The sequence below is a fragment of the Grus americana genome, chromosome 15 (assembly GCF_028858705.1).
Source record: "Grus americana isolate bGruAme1 chromosome 15, bGruAme1.mat, whole genome shotgun sequence".
Classification (NCBI taxonomy): Eukaryota; Metazoa; Chordata; class Aves; order Gruiformes; family Gruidae; genus Grus; species Grus americana.
Window position 1 is genome coordinate 3,258,115 of NC_072866.1, and position 19,871 is coordinate 3,277,985.

Below are 19,871 nucleotides of genomic sequence, written 5' to 3' on the forward strand. Positions count from 1 at the left end.
TCTATTACATTAGCTTTGTAGTTTTGCGAAGGCATTTGGAAAATCTGGATTGCAGCTAGTCTTCAAATAGCAAGTCAAAAGGTAGGGTAATCTAACTGTGTGAGACTGGAAAAATATATGCCCTTGCCCTTTTTGTTACTTACCTCCTGTTTATAACCTATTCCTAAAAATTGGTTTTGTACTTAAAAATTCCTTGACCCACAGAATTTTCCTCCAAGGATTCTGATGAGGAAGAACAAAGGAATTGTAGGATGATTTTTCTTTAGAGGTACTCATCAGAGGAGTGGAGACACGACATAGGAATGTGAATATTTTTAGCTGCATCATGGCTCTGAGTTCATGAGAATATTTTTCTTTCTCCTAGGGGAGGAAGGGGCAGCCACATGGGTTTCTTTTAAAATACATGTTTAAGCTTTTCTGACAAATCTGTTTGAATTGTACCAGAAATTGAGAAGAAGCTTGCAACTCAGTGTAGAAGAGAAAAGGATGGAAGAAGACTCTCTTAGTGATGATTATGACTCTGTTGAAGAGGATGTGTTTTCAGAACCATCTCCCACTGAGGAAGCAATTACAAGCTTTGGAGGCCTTCAGTTGCATGGCAGTAGATCACTGCAGAAAGAAGCTTCTGAACAACAGGATGCTGGGAGATGCTCTGGCCTTGATTCTGGTGCCCTTACTGTGTTGGAGTTCAACCAGAATCAAAGTAGTAAGTCTCTGTGTATTATGTACTGCTACAGTACTGTACTAATTCTTTGAGATCATTACTGTTAAGGGAATTGCTGCTGGCTATTAATGGTTAATGGTTACTCCATACTCTCTTGAATTTTCATGCTCTTCAGCAAGCCTGTTGTTTTAATATCCTGATTTGGGAGACTTGCATCCTCTTACTATTACATTAAGAAATTTTTTGCAAAGACAAAGATATAGCCCTAGTTAATCCACTTGCATCACCAGGCCTAGACACTTGAATGAAGATTGTCTCAGACTGTCTGTGAGATTTCTCAAGAGATTATTATTTTTTAATATATTTTTAAATTGTTTTTGCAGTAACCTAGGCACCGAAATCTTCCCAGTCTCAACTTCCTCCTTTTCACATCCTGGGTGCTGGATGCCTGTCGTCATAGCATGCGTTATTCATCCCTGATGAAAGATTTATTAATTCAAGAAAACACATCTATCCATCTATGAGCCACTTCTTTTTGTCAGGTCTTCTCCTTTGGAGACTCAGTGTCTAAACCCAAAACCAGTCACTATGTCTCAAAGATGTTTAGCTTGTTAAAGGTAGAGAGTTCAGGCAGAAACCAGACCTTGACCTACATTCAGTATTTCTCAACATTCCATCCCCACTCATTTCAGGTACATTCACTGGTTTTGGTTTTTTGGTGTTGGGTTTTTTTTTCTTCATTTTTTTCTTTTCCTTATCTATAGTTAATTCCTTAAGAGGAACAATCTTTGAACAGATTGAGTAAAGGAGTGTTCCTTTCATTATCACAGAGGTGAGTGGAATGTGAATGGGGAGAGGTGGCAGAAGAGATAGGAACGAGGAATGGAGCAGCAGCGAGAACAAGATCTTTGGGAGAGTACATGATTTATTTTTTTTTCCAGAGAGAAGTTTCAAAGCAGTGATGCAACACTAGGAAATCCTTCCCCCCCCTTTGAAACTTATAAATAAGACAACATTTTAGTCCGTATTTTAAGAATTTATTTTGATATAACTATGTTAATATGGGACTCAGGACTTCTTTTTTTATGTTTGCTTTTCTCGACAGTAATACAGGTACATATATCTAGTATGGATGAGATATATTGGTACCTTATAATGATATATTTTATTTTGTTTCACAAAGTATCAGCGAAAGGGAGGGAGGATGGAGGTTATCATTTTACCTGTGCTGTCATAATTAATGTGGTAAAATTTTAGCCATTAAGATCCAGTAAGTTCTCCCTGGCTGGCTGCTCCTAAATATCTCTGAAGTTGATTATTTCTGTTCCTTTATTATCTTGCAGAAGTGAAGCCACTACGAGTTCTCTCGGCAAAAAGAAAAGATAATGCTGAAATGTACATTCCTGTCAGACCAATCGTGGTAAAAAATAAAATCACTCGGCCGCTCTCTGCTGAGTTCTTGCAGCAGGAAAAAAGATGTGAAAAAATTTGTTCTAGTAAGAAATACGAATATATAATGTCAATAAGTAGAGTTTTCATACTTTTTTCCCTCTGGCTCAGATGTAATTTCACCACACATCTGTCACTATGTGCATTTTCTTAGCTGCTGTTCTTTTTTTTTTTTGTGGATTTTTTGTTGTTAGTTTCAGCACCTCAAGTGTTTTGACTTAAGTAAAAATGTGAGAATGTCCAGAGCCCGTGTACTTTAGTGTTCTGCTACGTCTTTACTACCTTCCTTCTTTTTTTGCTTCCACAGCTTAAGACTCTTTCCTCTCCCTTTCAGTCCTTGTGCTTGCTCTGTGTTTCCCACTTTCCTCATGGAGATCTGGTCCCTACGGTATTAAAAGTGTGTCTTCTCAAAATTGACACTTTGGTGGAAGTTTTTAACACAATGCATTTATAGCAATAAAGGCACAGTTTTCCACAGCACAGCAAAACTTGCTGCTGATTTGGACTGTACTTGGATTGCACCTTGAGCCCTGCAGATCAGTCTCTAGTGCTGGGTAGATATGCCAGTATCTAGGATCGTACTGGAAAGTGTTTTTCCTGGACTGGAGAACACCATTTTGAAGGCACTACTTGCTTATTCTAGAATGCTGTTAAGGTGTTGTCTTTACCTGGACTAAAAAAACCCAAACCAAACCCCAAATCTAGGGGCTGAAATCATGGCCACAGTCCTTAATTGAACAAGTCTGATGGACTTGAGTTTCGAAAGGTCTGAGCTAAAGTTTTCAGACTTACCGTACTCTATAGTTAAGACGCTTTTTTCAAAAAAGCGAAAGCCAGATGTGTCCCAAGAAAGCAATAAAGCTAGTGGTTTTGAAAAGTCAAAATATTAGTTTCTTAATTGGCAGAAAACCAAATCGAGGAAAAGAAGCTAATTCTTTTTGGCTTCAGAATAAATCCTCTTTGTAGCTTCTGAGACCCTCACTCACCATCTGTCTGAGCAGATGCTTGCTTTGACCATTTTCCAAAGATGTGTGTAGCATTTCCTCAGGTTATAACAGTGTTTGTTAGAACTGTTTCTGTCCAACTATCACTTTAAATCCTTGAATCAATTTAATTTCACAGGGATGGTATAGTATAGAAAAATAAAAAGGACTTTATTCTGTCTTGTATTTGCAGAGATGACTAATGCTTGCTGAAAGTTGTTATGAGTGAAGATGGCGTAAGGCTTAGAGTGTGAATGCACGCAAAGCTCAATTCAGTTTTAACTTTCTGTCTTTTCAAAGTAGACTTCATGTTACTAACATCCACTGCCATTTTACTCTCCTGCTTGGTAAACCTCACTGCAGCATTATGAGCACACTTGCATATCAGCCTATTCAATATTTTCACTTGATCCCATCTGTACAACTTTGGTCTCTTTTTCTTCCCTTGACTTTTGAAGTCCTTGAGTATTACCACTATGCTTTTCTTTTGAATATAACCACTGTGCTTCTCTTTTAGTCCAATCTCAGATTCTCTATTGTTAAATTTTATTTCCTTTCTTTTAAACCTGTTTATAGGCTGTGATGTTTCCATTTCTCCGTGATGTTTGGGAAGATAGAGATGCATATGGGCATTTTGATGACTACTTAGGTGATAAGGTCATTTATTTTGCCTTGCAAACAGCAACTCCTGACTCCCCTGGTTTTGCTAGAAGACTCTGGGGATTTCTCCAAAATAGCTGAACACCCCAGTTACATTGAAAGATTCTGGTGTGCTGAAATTATATACAATAAGAAAGTACTTATTTTTCAATTAAATGTTACAAGGCATTTCCATTAAATATCTGAACCAAGCAAGTACAAAAAAATATTAAAGTATGAAAATTGTTTTTCATTTGTCAGTTTTCCTTCTCTTATGTTGCTGTTTCAGCTACAGTAGTAGCTATGACCAGTAGTAGATGTGACCTGGAATCTTAATGTAAACCAAATTGGTGCAATTTAGCCTTGCTTGGGGTGGTTGCAGACTGCTAGCAAAGCCCTGAGTCAGTAACTGAATTGGATGTTTCGAATATGCACTGTTGTAATGTTCCGTACTCATATGTCCGGACAAATTAATATTCCTTCCTTCTTTTGGTGGCAGGACCATTAAGTCGACCAGAAAGACCGCTTTCAGCATCTCGAAAGAATGTGTGCGAGAAGGATCCTGATCTTTCTGTTTCAGCTGTGGTTAAAGCAATGCAAATTGAAAATGAAGTCTTGCAGAGAGATCTGCAAAGGCAGACAGTTTCCACAAGCCCCCAAAAGGTATGGCAATATACAGAAAAGGGCTGTTTGATCAAGTAGCAGAACCCCCATGAATTCCAATCTCTTATACATTAAGATTACGTATGAATGAATGGTGATGCCTCTTAAGTGTAATTGAATTTGTATTATTCTTCCATAGGGTGGTTTTCTTTAATCCGCTTCCTCAGGATAGCATCCCACAACTCTCTTGATTTCAAGGATCACTGAGCAACTGATAGACCAGTCATATGATATGTCTGTACAGTCAAATGCACAGCTGCAGGCCCAGTTGAGCCATTTTCATTCTGGAAGCTTCTTAAACAAGATAACGTGTGGTTTCCATACCAATAAATCCTGCCTTCCTACTGGACTCATTAATGTGGGCACTGTTGCCTGTTAAAACATGCTCTGCTTTTGGAGCAGAGCTGTTGTATACGCTGCTGGCTCTTAGTGATGAGGAGCTAGTATGGGTCTTCTGCACCAGTGCATGTATATCTCTTATCTCCAACAACTGTGTTTAAAAGCAATTAAAAACTCATCTTCTAAACAAGGAAATGAACAAAAATCCATTCCCTTCTGACTCAGGTCAGACCATTATTTCTCTTTAAGTTAAAGAATAAGGAGGTTTGTGTTGACAATCCCAGCTAAACTTTGAGCATAACCAGTGATTCAGTTCTCCTAACAGAAAGAAAGTACCTAAAGAAATTTGAGCATAAACTGAAACGTACACAACTATCTGTTGTGGACAGTGTTCATGGATTCAGTCTGCTTCCAGCTTGGTGTTTAGGAGACTCATTTTTATAGGAAGGAAAAGAGATATACCCACACATTCGTGGAGTTACCCATTTGAATTCTGAGAGTTTCCAAGGCAGCTGACTGCTTTATCCTAAGCTGATGCTCCCTGAAGTTGTGAGTTGATGCTACGACAAATATGTATTCACTGTCATTGCTGAGACAGTATTAGGTTTCTGGGGAGTTTTGGTTAGGAGCAAAGGTTAAAATATTCTTTAACTATAGGAAAGTACTTTACATATGATTTCACCACCTAGGTCAACTTTTCAGTCTTACTCCTCTTGTTTTTGAGATATTTATAGCTTTGTGATTGAGAGAATAAATTCCATTGAACATTCTCACATAATGTATCTTCCTACTAACATCAGGACTAATTTTAATATTGTTGTGCTTGAATGAATAATAATGAAATAATACTTAAAATAGACGTAATTTTACCCTGAAACTTGAGATTGAGTTTCATAAAACCACTGTGAGTTCTCAGTCTTAAAGCAGACCTAAATGATCTTCCAGAAATAATTTAATTTTGCTTACACAATTAAGGGATTGTGGAACTTGGCCTTTGATATTTAAATGTATAACAATGCAGAATTTTAAATACTAAAAAAGTAATTTTTAAGCATTTTAAAGTTCTCTTACTCTTCAAAAATTATAGAAATAGCAGTGACCTAAGAATAGGACTGCCATTCCTCATCTGATTAGTTGTTAACTGTGTTGAGTATTCTGTCTCTGATAGAAGCTGCCAACAAATTGTTAGGAAAAATAACAAAGGGAGCAAGGTATATTTACAAAGTGGGGTACAGGCAGAGAAAGAGGCCATAGCAGTGTAAGAACTGCAGGTCTTTTCCTCTGTTTTCTCTTAGATAGTCACTACTGATAGTTCTATATTTAAAAAAAAAATTAAGATGTTATTCTAGAATAACTGAGCTTTTTTTTGTTTTAAAAGTCTTTATGATCCTTTTTCGGAGACAAAGGAAGTCTAGGCAGACCTGTGCCAACGATTTGTCAACTCTGAGTCCTACCAAATGTATACAATGAGATTTCAGACATATATATATATTTAATAGTCATCAGAGAATGCTTTTATGTTACTTTTTTCCCACATAGAAGATCAAGTTCCAAGCTCAGCTCTTTCATTGCAAATTGAGATCAGTTCTGTTAAATGTGCTTTAACTCAGTGTAGAGTTACAGATTAGCTCAGGTTAGCTGAGACCAGAGCTGGGCCCAAACTCTTACTTATTCCAGAGATGCAGACTGATACTTGTTGGTGTGTAGAGAACAATGTGAATGAAACATGCTCATCTTTTTCTTACTTAGAAGAAATTTTCTGTTTCATCTGTTGTTTCTGCAATGGCTGAGCCTCCAGAAAAAAGCCAGACAAGGACTGCAGTCACAAAAGCTGTTGAGAGAATTTGTCCTTTTGGAAGCAGGTATATATATTTCCTTTAAGGCTAGCTTCCTTTTTTGAAGAGATATTTTTCAGTATACCACCAGGTGTAGTGTAGTACCACTACACCTGATAATCTTTAGATCCCTGAGACATCATACAAGTAGTAGCAGATCAGGGAGAAGGTTCTAGCCTTGGGCTAGTGGATCATCTGTGGATCAGGGAACTGCCAACGTCTCCCTCTTTGTCTTTATATTACCTATGTGTTACTTTCTCAGACTGCCTCAGAACCGGCTGAGAACTGGAGCCCAGTCTTTTAACCAAACTCTGTGTACTTAAGGTGGGTTGCTGTAACAGTGTCATTCAGCATGGGGGTACATGAGATTCTTCCGTGGGGTGTGTGGGTTCATCCTATCATCTCTTCACCTTCGCACCAAAAAACCTATTTCTTAAAAATACAAGAGTTGTGAGGAAGTAACACATAAAAGAATATGTATGTTTCAGACAACAGAAGAAACTTCTGAAAATCCTTCCAGAGCCTGAGAGCCATTCTGCCTCTGATAATGACGTATTCCTGTCCGATGACAAATCCAAAGTTGATTCCATGTTGAGAGAGAAGGTTTGTGTATATATGCACCATAAATTATGCTTCCCAGTATTACTGAAATAAAAGTACATTGAATGATCCTAATGAGAATTTATCACTGTTCATCAGAATGACAAAAGAATCAGCCAAAGAAGAGAGACCTGTTTTCTCCTTAGTCTTTGTAAGAGGGTGATAAGTTCTCTTCTCTTACCCTGCCATAGATTTATTAGTTGACGTGGGGCAGAGTTGGTGGAACCCTGAATGATTAAATGTCATCCAGATAGCCTTCAGTTTGCAGCCTTTTTGCTTCTGACTCATCCGTATTGCAGTTTTAACAGTCTTTATTTTGTTCCACTTTTTATTGTTTTGTCACTTACGTTTATACTGTATTTCATTTTGGTCCAGATGACAACCAGTGCGGAAGTACGTGATGCCGTTTATGTGACTATGGAACTTCTTTCTAACTGGGGGAATCCAGTAAACGTGGGCCTGAGTGAGGTGGAATTCTTTGATTTATACAATGAAAAGATATTTGTGTCTCCTCATGACGTGGACATTCGAAATGCTGACAACCCTGGGGATTTGTGCTGCTTGGTCAACAAGAACTTAAATGTAAGACAGCTTAGTCCTGGATGTGAAATTTCTCATTATAATATTTCTTTAAATATTCTATCACTAGGTTTTTTGTTTAGAAACATGATTGCAGTTTGAACCTGACTTGCATAACAACTATCTGATAATTAAAAAAACCCAAACAAATATTGCTTATTACTAACAAATCCATCTGTCCTGTCCAAGATGTTGGTATTCAGTTATAATTTTGTTTTAGAAAAGAATTTGATTAATTTGCCTGACTAACTTAACTGAGCAACTGGAAGGAGGCAGCTTTAACTCTGCCTCCTTACATAGTAACTCTGTGGTATTGTCTTGGATGAAAGAACACATTTTGTTTTTAAAGTATTGTAATGTAATCATAGTATCTGTAGAATGAGATCACAGAACTTTAAGGACAGGGAATTTCACATGCTTACAGTATGTCTGCTAATAAACAAGTAATTCTTGTGATCTGAAGGTATAGGAGCTTCACTGCTAACTTCTTCCAGATGTCTAATAAGAAGGAAACATGCTTAGTTTCTCCTGTCCCCTTGTTATCCTTTTACCTAGGGAAGAGTAAGAATGTGTAGTTTTGAACAAGAGAGTAAGAAAAATACGTGGCATGGTACAAGTATTTCATGGCTCTTCTGTGAGATAGTAAGATGAGGAGACATGAGGTGCTTACATACTAAAGACAACAGACAAAAGGCAATAACTGGTATGAAATTCTGATGCTGCTGAAGAGATGTAGCAAATGTCCGTAGTCCTTCATACAGCCATAATTTCATTTGTGCTGTACATTCGCTGAGTGTCCTTTGTCTCCATGAGTCTTCAGAGCTAGGTTTCTGGTAAAAACTAGTATGATTTGAGTGGATGAGGATACTAAATAACTTAGTCTATTAAAAAATATAAATTCTAACTCATTTCATGCTAGCGATACTTTTCTGCTTGCAGGGTGAATGAGAATAGAAAGAGAGCAAATATGCAGTATTTTGAAATTTAGTTGAAACTCAGTATGGAGTATTATTTCCAGACAGCTATTTTTACTTGAAACGTCTTTCTTACTGTCTCCTGAAAATTGTAGTTTGGGTGTTATAAATACCCATTCTCCTTTATAGGCTGTGCTCTCTGGCAGATGACACTCAGTAGTCGTAGTAGTGACTCTCAGACTTTCTAGATAATTATAAATTATGTAGTAATATATTCATTAATCCATTATAAACCTGTTATTCTCAGCAGTTCTCATATATTTCTATATCCCATTTTTCTTCAATAATGAGGTTTTATATTTCATTGATTAATATATTCCTTTGATTTGTGACCCTGTAATCTCCTCCCTTGAAGCTGGGAAGGTATTGCATCAGAGAAGATTCAATATGGACAGGGAACGTGGTCTTAGAATGTGGATATGTGATAACTGAACTGCAGACTCCTTCAGAAGTCAAAGCAGCATTTCCAGTTTGTGTACATTTCAGATCATACAGGAAAGTTTTTGGGTGCATTAGAAAAAACAACAAATTAATGAATTTTTAAGCAACTAATATTTTCAACAGAATTGAAAACTAACATAAAAACTTACTTTGTGGAAAACTCACTTTACCACAGTTAAAACACTTCCATCTTGGTCATTTAGGTGTACATTTGTCTTTGAGAACAGACATACTCCTATTGAAGATCAGGGATTTTGTTTATTTTATAGTTTATTTATTACCCTTGCAGACTTTTAAGAAGAACACTTAAATTGCGTCCTTCCTTGTACTCCGTGATATGCTGTAAAAGAAAAAAAAGGTCTGGCAGAACCTCAGGTGCTCTCGACTTGCTATGAATATCTCCTCTGGAAATATTCAAAACCCGCCTGGATGCAATCTTGTGCAACCTGCTCTGGGTGATCCTGCTTTAGCAGGGGGTCAGACTGGATGATCTCCAGGGGTCCCTTCCAACCCCTACTGCTCTGTGATTCTATGAAATTAGTTGTCTGCAAAGCCTGATTAAAATAGAGGCAGTGAAATAAAATTCTATAAGATCCCTCTCTTTAGAGGACAAAACAGAACTGTAAGCACTTTAAGAAATCGTAAAATGATTATACAGTGTCTTTTGTGCTCAGTGATCCCCTCTACTGCCTGCAAAGCTGATTAATTTGATTAAAATAAACTGGGCATGCTTTGACCTTGCAGTTACAAAGCATGGCAGACTGCCTGTCATTTGTGAGCATGCAGATGTCTTACTGGGACAGCAAGCAGCTGACCTTTATCTAATTGTCAGGTTGTTGTCAGCTGTCTTACAGGCAGAAGAGTCGGATTTACTGTTTGGAAATGAGGTTAAGGTTTTGCCTTTAATGTAGCAGATTTTATTAAATGGTTATTTTTCTAATCAATGTATATTTTTTCCATGGGGTGATGACTTAATTAAAATATGCTGCTTTAGGAGAAAGAGTATTAGTGATGGTCTGCTTGTACGTGTTTTTAGACCACGAAGGAAAGCTTCCTTTGGATATGCCCTTTCCATCCGCCCATCCAACTTTACTTTGTTATCCGCAATCCCACCCGGTCACGTGACTTTGGTATATCCAAGATCAAGATTTGGAATTACAACACAACGACTCCCTGTGTAAGTAGTCTTTTCTCACCTCCTCTGTATGTATGCTCTACCTTGCCTAGGGAAACTCAGTTTGATCTTCTTTTCAAAAGTATGAAATAAAAGTAGGTATCATTTTCCCTAATAAAATAGGGAGCTAGGAGGGGTGCCTGCCAACTGTGAAATTTGCTTTTGTCTTAATTGTAAGTGGTAGCAATGTAAGCGTTAACGTTTTCATAGGCACAATTAGAATTTTCTTTCAAAGCTATTAAAGATCTCTAAAGACCTCATAAAAGGCTTGCATATTCTGTCAGTTAATCCTTTACTGTGGCGAGAAATAAAGATGCAAAGCTAAGTGCGTCTTAATATTCAGGACTTTCAGTTGGTTTATCACAACATAAATAAATACATGTTTAAATATGTGTTTTTTCATATGTATAGGTATAATAGGCTGACCGTTGCTCGATTTTTGGTTTTGTCACTTTAATTAAAAAGTATATTAACTGTGTGTTCATAATAAAACAAGTAATCTAGTGTTACAAGAGAGACATCTCATGGCAGATGGTCTCTTGTTTGTGTGTTTGAATGTCACCATGGAAATTATTCTTGTTTGTACACTTCAATGTTAAGAAAAAAATCCCAGGTACTGGATCAAAGAGGATTTGCTGTCCTGGATTATAAATAAGAGGCTTTATCCCTCTGGTTTTGCTCTCATCTATGTTCTTATATAAGCACATATGGTAATTTATACTATGGAAATGGCTATGGAAGGGACAGCTTAAACAAATTTACTATAACATGATTTATATTTATTTTCTGGAATTTTAATAGCTTTTTCTATTAAAATGTCTGCTACAGAATGTTCCGTTATCATTAGACAGTGCAAAAGGGACTGCTGGTTTTGGAGGTAATAGTATGATTAGTTATCAAACCTATTGAATATAATGCAGGAAATACACGTAAATGTACTTCTGTGGTTTTTTTGGTTTTGGGTTTGGTTTTTTTTTTTCATAAACTGCTGTGAGACAAGCTGTAAAATCCATTAGGAGTATAATCCCATGGATTTTGGTGGCAGTGCAGCCATCTACGCTGACTAAAGAAGTGTCTCGTTATCCTTAAGATGAAAGAATACTATAAAGCAGTTCTGGCTAATTCTGTAATTTGTCATGAGGAAGTTTTGTCTGAGAAGTATAAAACCAAAAAATATCATTAGCTAACAATTTTCTTCCTGGTAATGTAAATCCAGAGCCAGATTTCTGTGTCATTTTTTAGTAATCAGTCTAACCACCTTCTTTCCCTCAAAAACCACGTAAGTGAGAGGTGCCCAAGTACTTCTTCAAAAAACAGACAAAAATTAATTCAGGCCAGTACTTTTGGATTGTTGAAAACATTTGAGTTTTAGAACTTGAGTCTGGAAGTAGAAAAAATATGTCTGAAGGAAGCCATAAAAGTCAGAGTACATCCTTGTCATAGATTCCTTGATTCAGTGTATTACAAGGAAGGTCTCAGAAAATGCTTCATCTTTCCTCTATTTACTTCAGATGAGGTCTGTGAAAAAAGAAGTAATTTTTAGTCTGCAAGAGCAGATCAAGTGTAAGTGAGGGCACCCAGTTCTTTTCAAGTCTGTCTGAATTTAGGCATTTTGTAAATACTTGCAACAGCCTTGAAGTTGCATTGTTACTTGATGCTATTAAAACGCTTTTCATAATATCCAGTATACTGTCTGTTGTATGTCTTCACAAATCTGTGAATGGTATTAATACTTAAAAGCATGAATGGCTTAGCTGCTCTGCAGTTGGGTAATTTTCTCCTTCAAGCGATTGCCCGTATGCGTGTTCCTCCCGTGTGTGTGTTCATGTCCATTCTCTGGAGTTGGAGATTTTTTTCAGTGGGGACTACCACTGGGGTGCGTTGTCTGTAAGGATGCAGCAGCTTTATTCCAGCAGAGTTAGGTTTGTAGAATAACTTAGTTCTTTTCGTTCTTGACTTCTTTTCTATTGCTCCTTCCTTTTCACTCTTCTGTGAGAAGTCAGGCAGAGGTAACTTCAAGTCCTCTGTCCAGGTGTAATTTGCAGAAAAATGCCTCTGGTTTTAAGCTTTGTCCTTCATGCACAAATACCACTGAAATGGCCAGAAATACCATCCCTGCTGCCTCACTGGAAAGCACCATCCCAGCAGGCGCTCTTGAAGCCTGAAGGGGAAGCTGGGAATGAACATCAAGAGAAACCATAGAACTATTTCCCAAAATCTTTCATTTTTTTCTCTCTGACATTGATCATACCTACTTGCTTGTTCTGAGACATTGTGCTATTCTAATTACCCTTCTGGGAGGAAAAAAAACCCTGCCTTGGATGAAGTATTCAGTGTTTGTTTACAGGGTAGCTTCTTGATGGAATTACTCATGAGGAAGGTGTTTCTCCACCCTCCTCGTGCTTGAGGAGAGTTAAGCAGTGGTATGAGGAGAAGCTCTGTTGATCTTTCCTGCCATGTCTGATCGCCAAGCAACTGGAGGCTCAGAAGGGGTGTGAGGGAATGAAAAGGAGCAGTTCTTAGTCTTGTGTCTGCACATGTTTGTCTTGGAGTCCCTGAGATCTGTTCATATTTTTCCTGCCTGAGCCTCAGTCTGCTTAGAATTTTGGTGCAAGAGATTTTCATTAGCTCTTTTACTGGTTCTTCATGAATAGCTGGATCTTCTGAGCTATCAGCTGTTATTAATGCCTGCCCCAGTTCAATCTGTCTCTATTGTCTCGGAAGTATCTGCAGCTTTAGTTGGTTCATCTTGATACAGTCCGGACACCACTTTTGAAGAAGCTTCCTATGATACCTATCCCAGACACTCCAAAACTTCAGAGAAGGGAAGTAATTTCCCACTGACCGGAATAGTAATTTTGAAGTGACTGGCCCTTTTCCATGCTTGACTGTCCCTCTTGCAGGGAGAATAAGCTCCACTGTCTCATTTTGTAATGTTTTCTCTGTCTACCCGTCCTCTTCCAGTACAGGTGGGTGGAGTGGGATTCATTTAAAAAACATTTTGTTCTTAAGAGGTTGGTGATTTTAATTTAAAAAGATTAAATCGACAAATACTTTTCAAAATATATGTGTATATATTTGTGTGGTTTCATGCAGTTTATATCTGTTCCCAGGTAAAACCACAGAACTAAGGTTTGAATATTTATAACAGCAGTAAAGGCTAGGATATTATGTAGAAGTGTTGCAGTTATCCCAAATTCAACTGTGAATATCCAATATCTCTAGCATTTAAGGGAGACATTAACAGTCCAGACATACAAAGATTCAAAAAATAACATTACTGGGGCATCCTGATAGTCTTGCTCTTCCCCATCATAATTTCAGGCAAAGCCATGTCATTAGTTTTTAATATATAATTATTAAAGTGTTTTGATCCCAGGTTAGATTAATCTAGCAGTGTCCTTGTTCAAGGGGAAAAAATATCATGTTTTATGGCCAAATGCATCAGTACGGACATATAGCGCTTTATGATACTCCAGGAGTAACACAGGCAGCCATGACAATTAAACTGGGTTTACAGCTGTTCTCTGAGAAGTTAGTGAAGGTTATCTTTTTCTATCAGGAATGTGTCTCGCATTTCTACACTTATTCCCCTCCCTCAACTGAAGCTTTCTTGTTATTCCTGCATCTTCTGTTTTACTCCCTGTGCAGGTCCATATTACATTTTTCCCCTCATACATGTTACTATTTGGAAAGTAGTAGAATGGAAGTTATAAAGACTTGTAAGCTGTAAAGAGTGCATGCAGGAGTGAAGAACGGGAGACACTTGTACTTGAAGGTGAAGGAATAACTGGTTTAGGCTGGGAGCGGTGGAAAACTGAAATTGATGTTCAAAGAGAACTGACATCCAGGAGATGAGCAAGAGGGATGAAACTGAACCTTCTTACTTTCATGAAAAGCTTCTCAGTTTCCATGAAAATAAGGAAAGAACAGAGAGTTTTTAAAGACTCCACATGAAGGACATGTTACTGAAATTTAGAGGGCAGAAAGGAGATGGATTCTGTCTCATCTTCTGTATTTTCTTTGAAGATACCAGTATTTTTGTTAAGAGGGTGAAAAGGTTAGATGGAAATGATAAAGAGAATAGAAAGAACATTAGTTCCAACTTCAATGGAATGAAAAAAATCAGGTTTTAGTGGGTGCCACAGAAAAGGAGAACATAGAGATAAAGTTGTGAGTGGCAGAGTTGTGACTGAGATGATAAAGACCTTCTATTTAAAAGGCTAGTTAAATGTTGGAATAAGCCATCAGGGCAGATTATTTGATAATTGTTAAAAACAGTTTTCCTCACAATGGTATGGGTTATTTTACTTTATTCAGGGGAAAGAGATGGACTGGATGATTTTTTTTAATGTCCTTTCCAGCCCTGTATTTCTATAACTCTTTATAACTCTTTTTAACTCTAGTGGCTTTGATCTGGGTGGTTGTTTGCTGTGGAACATGTCATGAAAGGGATGACTCTTAAAGATGCTGAAGCAAAATGTGCCTCTGGAATTTATATCCTGATCAAATATATTTATACTTAATTTAGGCTTCTTCACTCAAGCTTTTCTAAAGCTTTGTCAGCCAAAATGGTTCATAGTACTGTCTAGCGGGTTTTCTAGTCCTTTTAAATAAAATCTTAAATATTCCACAGTATTTTTCAGTTGTTTGAGCTTTTGGTTAAAAAGCAGTCAAAAGCATGTTACTGATAAGGGATTTTAATTGTATTCATCTGTTTATTGATTAAGTATTCAAATGTTGGAGTTCCAGAACTGTGATATCTAATACTTGAACAGCTTAATTGAAGTCTTCGTACTTTTATTTTTGTAGGATCTTGATGTTGGAGCAAAGAAAGTGAAGTTATATGTTGATGAGAACCTTGTATTTGATGGTGAATTAGAGAGAGCCTCTGGAGATCTCCTCACTGACCATAGCACTACAATTGACCTTACAGATCACAAGCAAGATATCTCTGCATATTCTTCAAATGAAAGGAAAGAAATAAATGCACCTGCAGTCACAGAGAGGAAAGCAGACCTACATGTAAAATGCTTACAGTCAAACAATACTTCACTAAACTGGAAATCTCTGCCAGAAGAAAATCTTCTTGAGCATAAGATGAACTCAGTCAGCTTTGCAAAGAAAAATTTGTTCAAGTTAGAGGATGATGTAAAACTGTTACCATCTCAAGTTTGTATAGAAGATAGCAAAGAGAATGCGACAGTACAAGCAGTTACGGAGCATGTTCAATCCGATGATGAACTTACTTTGAGCGAGCAAATGGAAAAGCTAACAGGAAGAAAACTGTCTGATTCTACAGGTGCAATTCCTTCTTGGTTACAGTCATCTTCCCAAGTAACAGAGAACACTCAAATTACTTCCAGTAAGCAGAAGCCTCCCTGGCTTGCCACAGAACATTGTTTAGGCTTGAGATTTCAAACACAGTCAGATGGACTCATGAAAAACATTTCAGATCTGACTAATGAGGATGTCAAATGTCGGAGAAATGAGCTGGGAAGATCCAGTAGTAGAAATGCAAATGGAGATGAGAGATCACAAATGCTAACCGGAAAGGATGGTGATGTGGGCTTGGACATTTTGGAGCAGCTTCCTAAGAAGAATTGCTGCAGCTTACAGTACCCTACAAGTGGAAGGAGAAATGTCAGATATGTAAAAAAGGAGGGTTTAAACACTATAAATCTTGGAGAAGATGATTCTGCACTCAAAGGTAAGAGCTCACAATAGCAACCTTAGTGCAAGCGCTGACATGTTCTTCATTTAGCAGAAGCACAGAATCATTTGGGTTGGAAGGGACTTCTTGAGATTCCCGGAGGTATAGATAGTGGGATTTTATTTGTGGTGTTTGCAGTATTCAGTTTCTCTCATTCATACTACAACAATGCTCAGAGCCTCTCTCCTTGTCCTACACCTGATGTGAAATGCTCTTCTGCAAAAATTACATTCTGAGGTAGTGTTTTTAAATTTATTTGGAGAAGACTGAATTTCAGTAAATATTAAATTCAGTAAATTTACAAGGGCATGTAGTGATAGGACAAGGGGTAATGGTTTTAAACTAAAAGAGGGTAGATACAGATTAGATATAAGGAAAAAATTCTTCCCTGTGAGGGTGCTGAGGCCCTGGCACAGGTTGCCCAGAGAAGCTGTGGATGCCCCATCCCTGGAAGTGTTCAAGGCCAGGTTGGATGGGGCTTTGGGCAACCTGGGCTAGTGGAGGGTGTCCCTGCCCATGGCAGAGGGTTGGAACTAGATGGGCTCTAAGGTTTTTTTAAGGTCTTTTTAAGGTCCCTTCCAACCCAAATGATTCTGTGAGTCTATGAAATTACATTCTAAAAGTTGTCACTCCTGCAGACAGCAAATGATTGCTAATATCAGTGAAACTCTGCAAAAGGATAAAGAATGTGACCTCAAGGTAGTGAGTAAATTTACAGAGTTTATTTGTGTAGTAGGTTTGTGTCTTTCTCAGAATATATGCTGAATATATTTATTCAGAGTAAATGGAAAACTGCCCTTATTTTCCCTTCTCTGCTCATGACATTACATACCTCTTTCAAACCTCTCCCTCAGACATCTCTGCTCATTTATGAAGAGTTTTCTAGTAAATTTAGCTGTTACCTGGTCCATGCTTTTGATTATCCTTGTCATCTTTCTCCAAACCATTTTTTAGTTTGCCTGGATCCAGTTGGAGGTGTGGGACCCAGATTTGTGTAGTTGTGTTCTGCCTCTGGCAGTAGCCAACAGTGCGTCCTCAGGGAAGTGTGAGGATCGGGCAAATTCTGAAATTGTTCTTTGGCATTCTGTAATTTTTCAGCATTCAATAGCTTGTTTCAAATTAAGAGAGTCTGGCAGAACAAGGACAACAAGGCCCAGAGAATTGGAAGAGGAGGTTACAAAAATACAAATTTAATTTTAGGTGTGATTTAGTAAAAATAACCATCAGAATAATTTACATGAAGGTGTAGCTGGCTGTATATTGTATTCGAGTGTTTACATTGAAGTCATGGCCATAAGGGACAGGAAGTATGCCTAAATGCAGGAATGCCACTTCAAATTCTACAGCAGGTATTGCGTGAAGTTTTCAGACAAATGTGAAGTGATTCTTCCTAAACTTAGAATGTCTGAATTTTTCCTTCTCTGCCCCTCTGCAGAGAAAACAGCAATTTTGTAAGTATATCTGAAATTATACCTTGAAGAAGAAAAAAGTAAAGAAGTAGTTGGAATCTTCCCTTCACCCACCCACTCACCACAGCCCGTTTTCACACATTTTACAGTATCTCTGTTAGATTAAAAACTTGTCAACACTATGGAAACTGTAAATAAATCCCACCTTGGTAATTTCTGTTCAATTTTAAAAATGGTAACTATTTAGGAGTTTTAATGTAAACTATATGATAAGGATTATCATGATTCTAATTATAATGTCATCTAATTTTGCTCAGAGCAGGTTTTGTCGTCTGGTGCTTAAAACTCCCAACGTGTTTGTCCCTGGGAAAATTGCATGCCACCTACTAGCTTTTGTTCTCTCCGTACTGTACTGTGCAGGGTAAAGCCATCTTCAAAGTGGAGCTGAGTGAGCATTAACAACAGTTTTAAGTGTTTCCCTAGGAGTGGTGAATTTTAATTGGTACAGGGCATAGGGAACTGCAGTTTCCCAATAGCAGTATGTGATAAAGGGAAGGCAGCACAAGCTCATACACAGTGGTCACAGCATGCCTTTGATCGCTAGATGAAGAACAACGAGAACAACAGAAATTAGAAATAGCACGTCCATGCATACTTGGCTCAACTTAATGTTGCTATTAAAAACATACAATTTTGCTTTGATAACTGGTTTAATGTGCAAAGAAAATGATGGTAGTATGCTGATAAAATTTGCAAATAACATATAATTTGGGGTATTACGAGTTAAGAAGATTGAAGAACTGCACAGAAGGATGAACTTGAGGACTGGAGTGATAGCAATGAAATGCAATTCAATAGTACTGCTTGCAGGGTCATTTTGGGACTAATAACAAAAAATTAAGTTGTAAGCTGAGTAATCATCAATTGCAAATGACCGAGGAAGAGAAGGATCATGGCTGAGTAGTTGATAACAGATTGACTATGAAATACTAGTGTGACGCAGGCGTGATTATAGCAATGCGCTCGGAGGGTGTATCAGCAGAGGCATTTCTGGTAGTTAGGGAAATGTTAATATCTCAACATGGGCGCTCGTGAGACGTCAGTTGGAAAACTGCAGTTCTGATCATCCATTTTCAGGAAAGCTGATTACAAAGTGGAACAGATACAGAAGAGAGCTTTTAGAATGATTTGGGAAATGAAGCATGTGATTGCAGGATGGAAATATGATTGCTATTTATAACTGCAGGGAGTAAAAATGAGATTAACACAACAGAGGGAGAAGGAACATGTTTTTCCAAGCTAGTGTTGCCCCAAAATGTAGTTTAGTAAAGTTTTGAGAGGAATTGTATGGTGTGTGTTGCCATCAGAAGCAGGACAAGGGACTTAGTGGTTCAAGACACCCCTCCTAAACCCACAGGGGAGACGCACGTTTGAGGTGTCTTTGTTTCTGGACTCTGGGATAGCATCCATCATACAATCCTCTCAGTAATGCAGAATGCTGGGAATATGTGTCTGTAACATCTGCAGGTGGGATACTCTTTATCTACAGGCAGAGTTTATTGTTCGCATGGCTCCAATAAAGATAATACATTTTAGATTCTAAAAAACCTGCCAAACCCTGTGAGCCTTCAGCCATTGACTTCTGCTTTTGGGCTATTCTCTGCTTTCCTTTCAGAGGTCCAATTCTCCTGTTGTCACTCCTTAACGTAGCTAACAAACCTGTTAACCTCCCGTTGAAAATCACTTGTATTGAACTGCTGTGGAAGTGCTTCAGAGTTGTAATTGCTGTACTGCTTGAAGTACTTAATGTTAAAAGAAAAAAAGTGTGGGTTTTTAAAAAAAAAAAAAAGGAAAAAACCTCCAAAACAAGAAAGGCCAATGGATGTCAAATACTCTTCTGTACATACTCATCCTGAAATTTTCAAGCTTTGACATTTTAAAGTGGTAAATATATATATACAAGTATCTTCTTCAGGTAAATTGTGAGGCTCTGGGAAGTACCGTTTGGGATCACCCACCCCATGAGTATCCATACGGACAATGGTTTGAACAAGAAAGTGACTTGTAAATGACTGATGTTCTCTGAAGTATGTACCTTTGCTTCCTAGCTGTATTTCCCTTGTGGGGTAAGGAGGAATAGCCAGGTTGGTCTCCAGCCTTTCATTCTGGAAGACAGCCCTCTTTCAGGTAGTTTCCCATCTGCTTTAAAATTCTTATTTTTATCTCACTTGTCCCCAGTGTAGATTATTATTGGCCATAGATAAATTAGGAACATTCTCTCTTTCCCAGTCTTTCCAAAAACAAAGTGGAAAGTTAATCTTGAGCAGTCTTTTGGGAAAACATTATTTTGCATTTTACGGCAATTGGCATTTATTCTTGATAACCATTTGTTTTAGTATCCACTCAAGG

General features: G+C 37.8%; 1 protein-coding gene across 1 annotated transcript in view; it reads left to right on the top strand.

Moving 5' to 3' along the window:
- KATNIP (katanin interacting protein) overlaps positions 1–19,871 on the top strand; it is a 62,914-nt gene that overhangs the window by 12,378 nt on the left and 30,665 nt on the right. The window contains exons 6-13 of the mRNA XM_054843369.1: positions 445–706; positions 2,008–2,160; positions 4,235–4,398; positions 6,487–6,599; positions 7,061–7,175; positions 7,548–7,754; positions 10,203–10,343; positions 15,153–16,050. Of these exons, the coding sequence (XP_054699344.1) occupies positions 445–706; positions 2,008–2,160; positions 4,235–4,398; positions 6,487–6,599; positions 7,061–7,175; positions 7,548–7,754; positions 10,203–10,343; positions 15,153–16,050 (2,053 nt within the window). The remainder of the gene's footprint in view (positions 1–444; positions 707–2,007; positions 2,161–4,234; positions 4,399–6,486; positions 6,600–7,060; positions 7,176–7,547; positions 7,755–10,202; positions 10,344–15,152; positions 16,051–19,871) is intronic.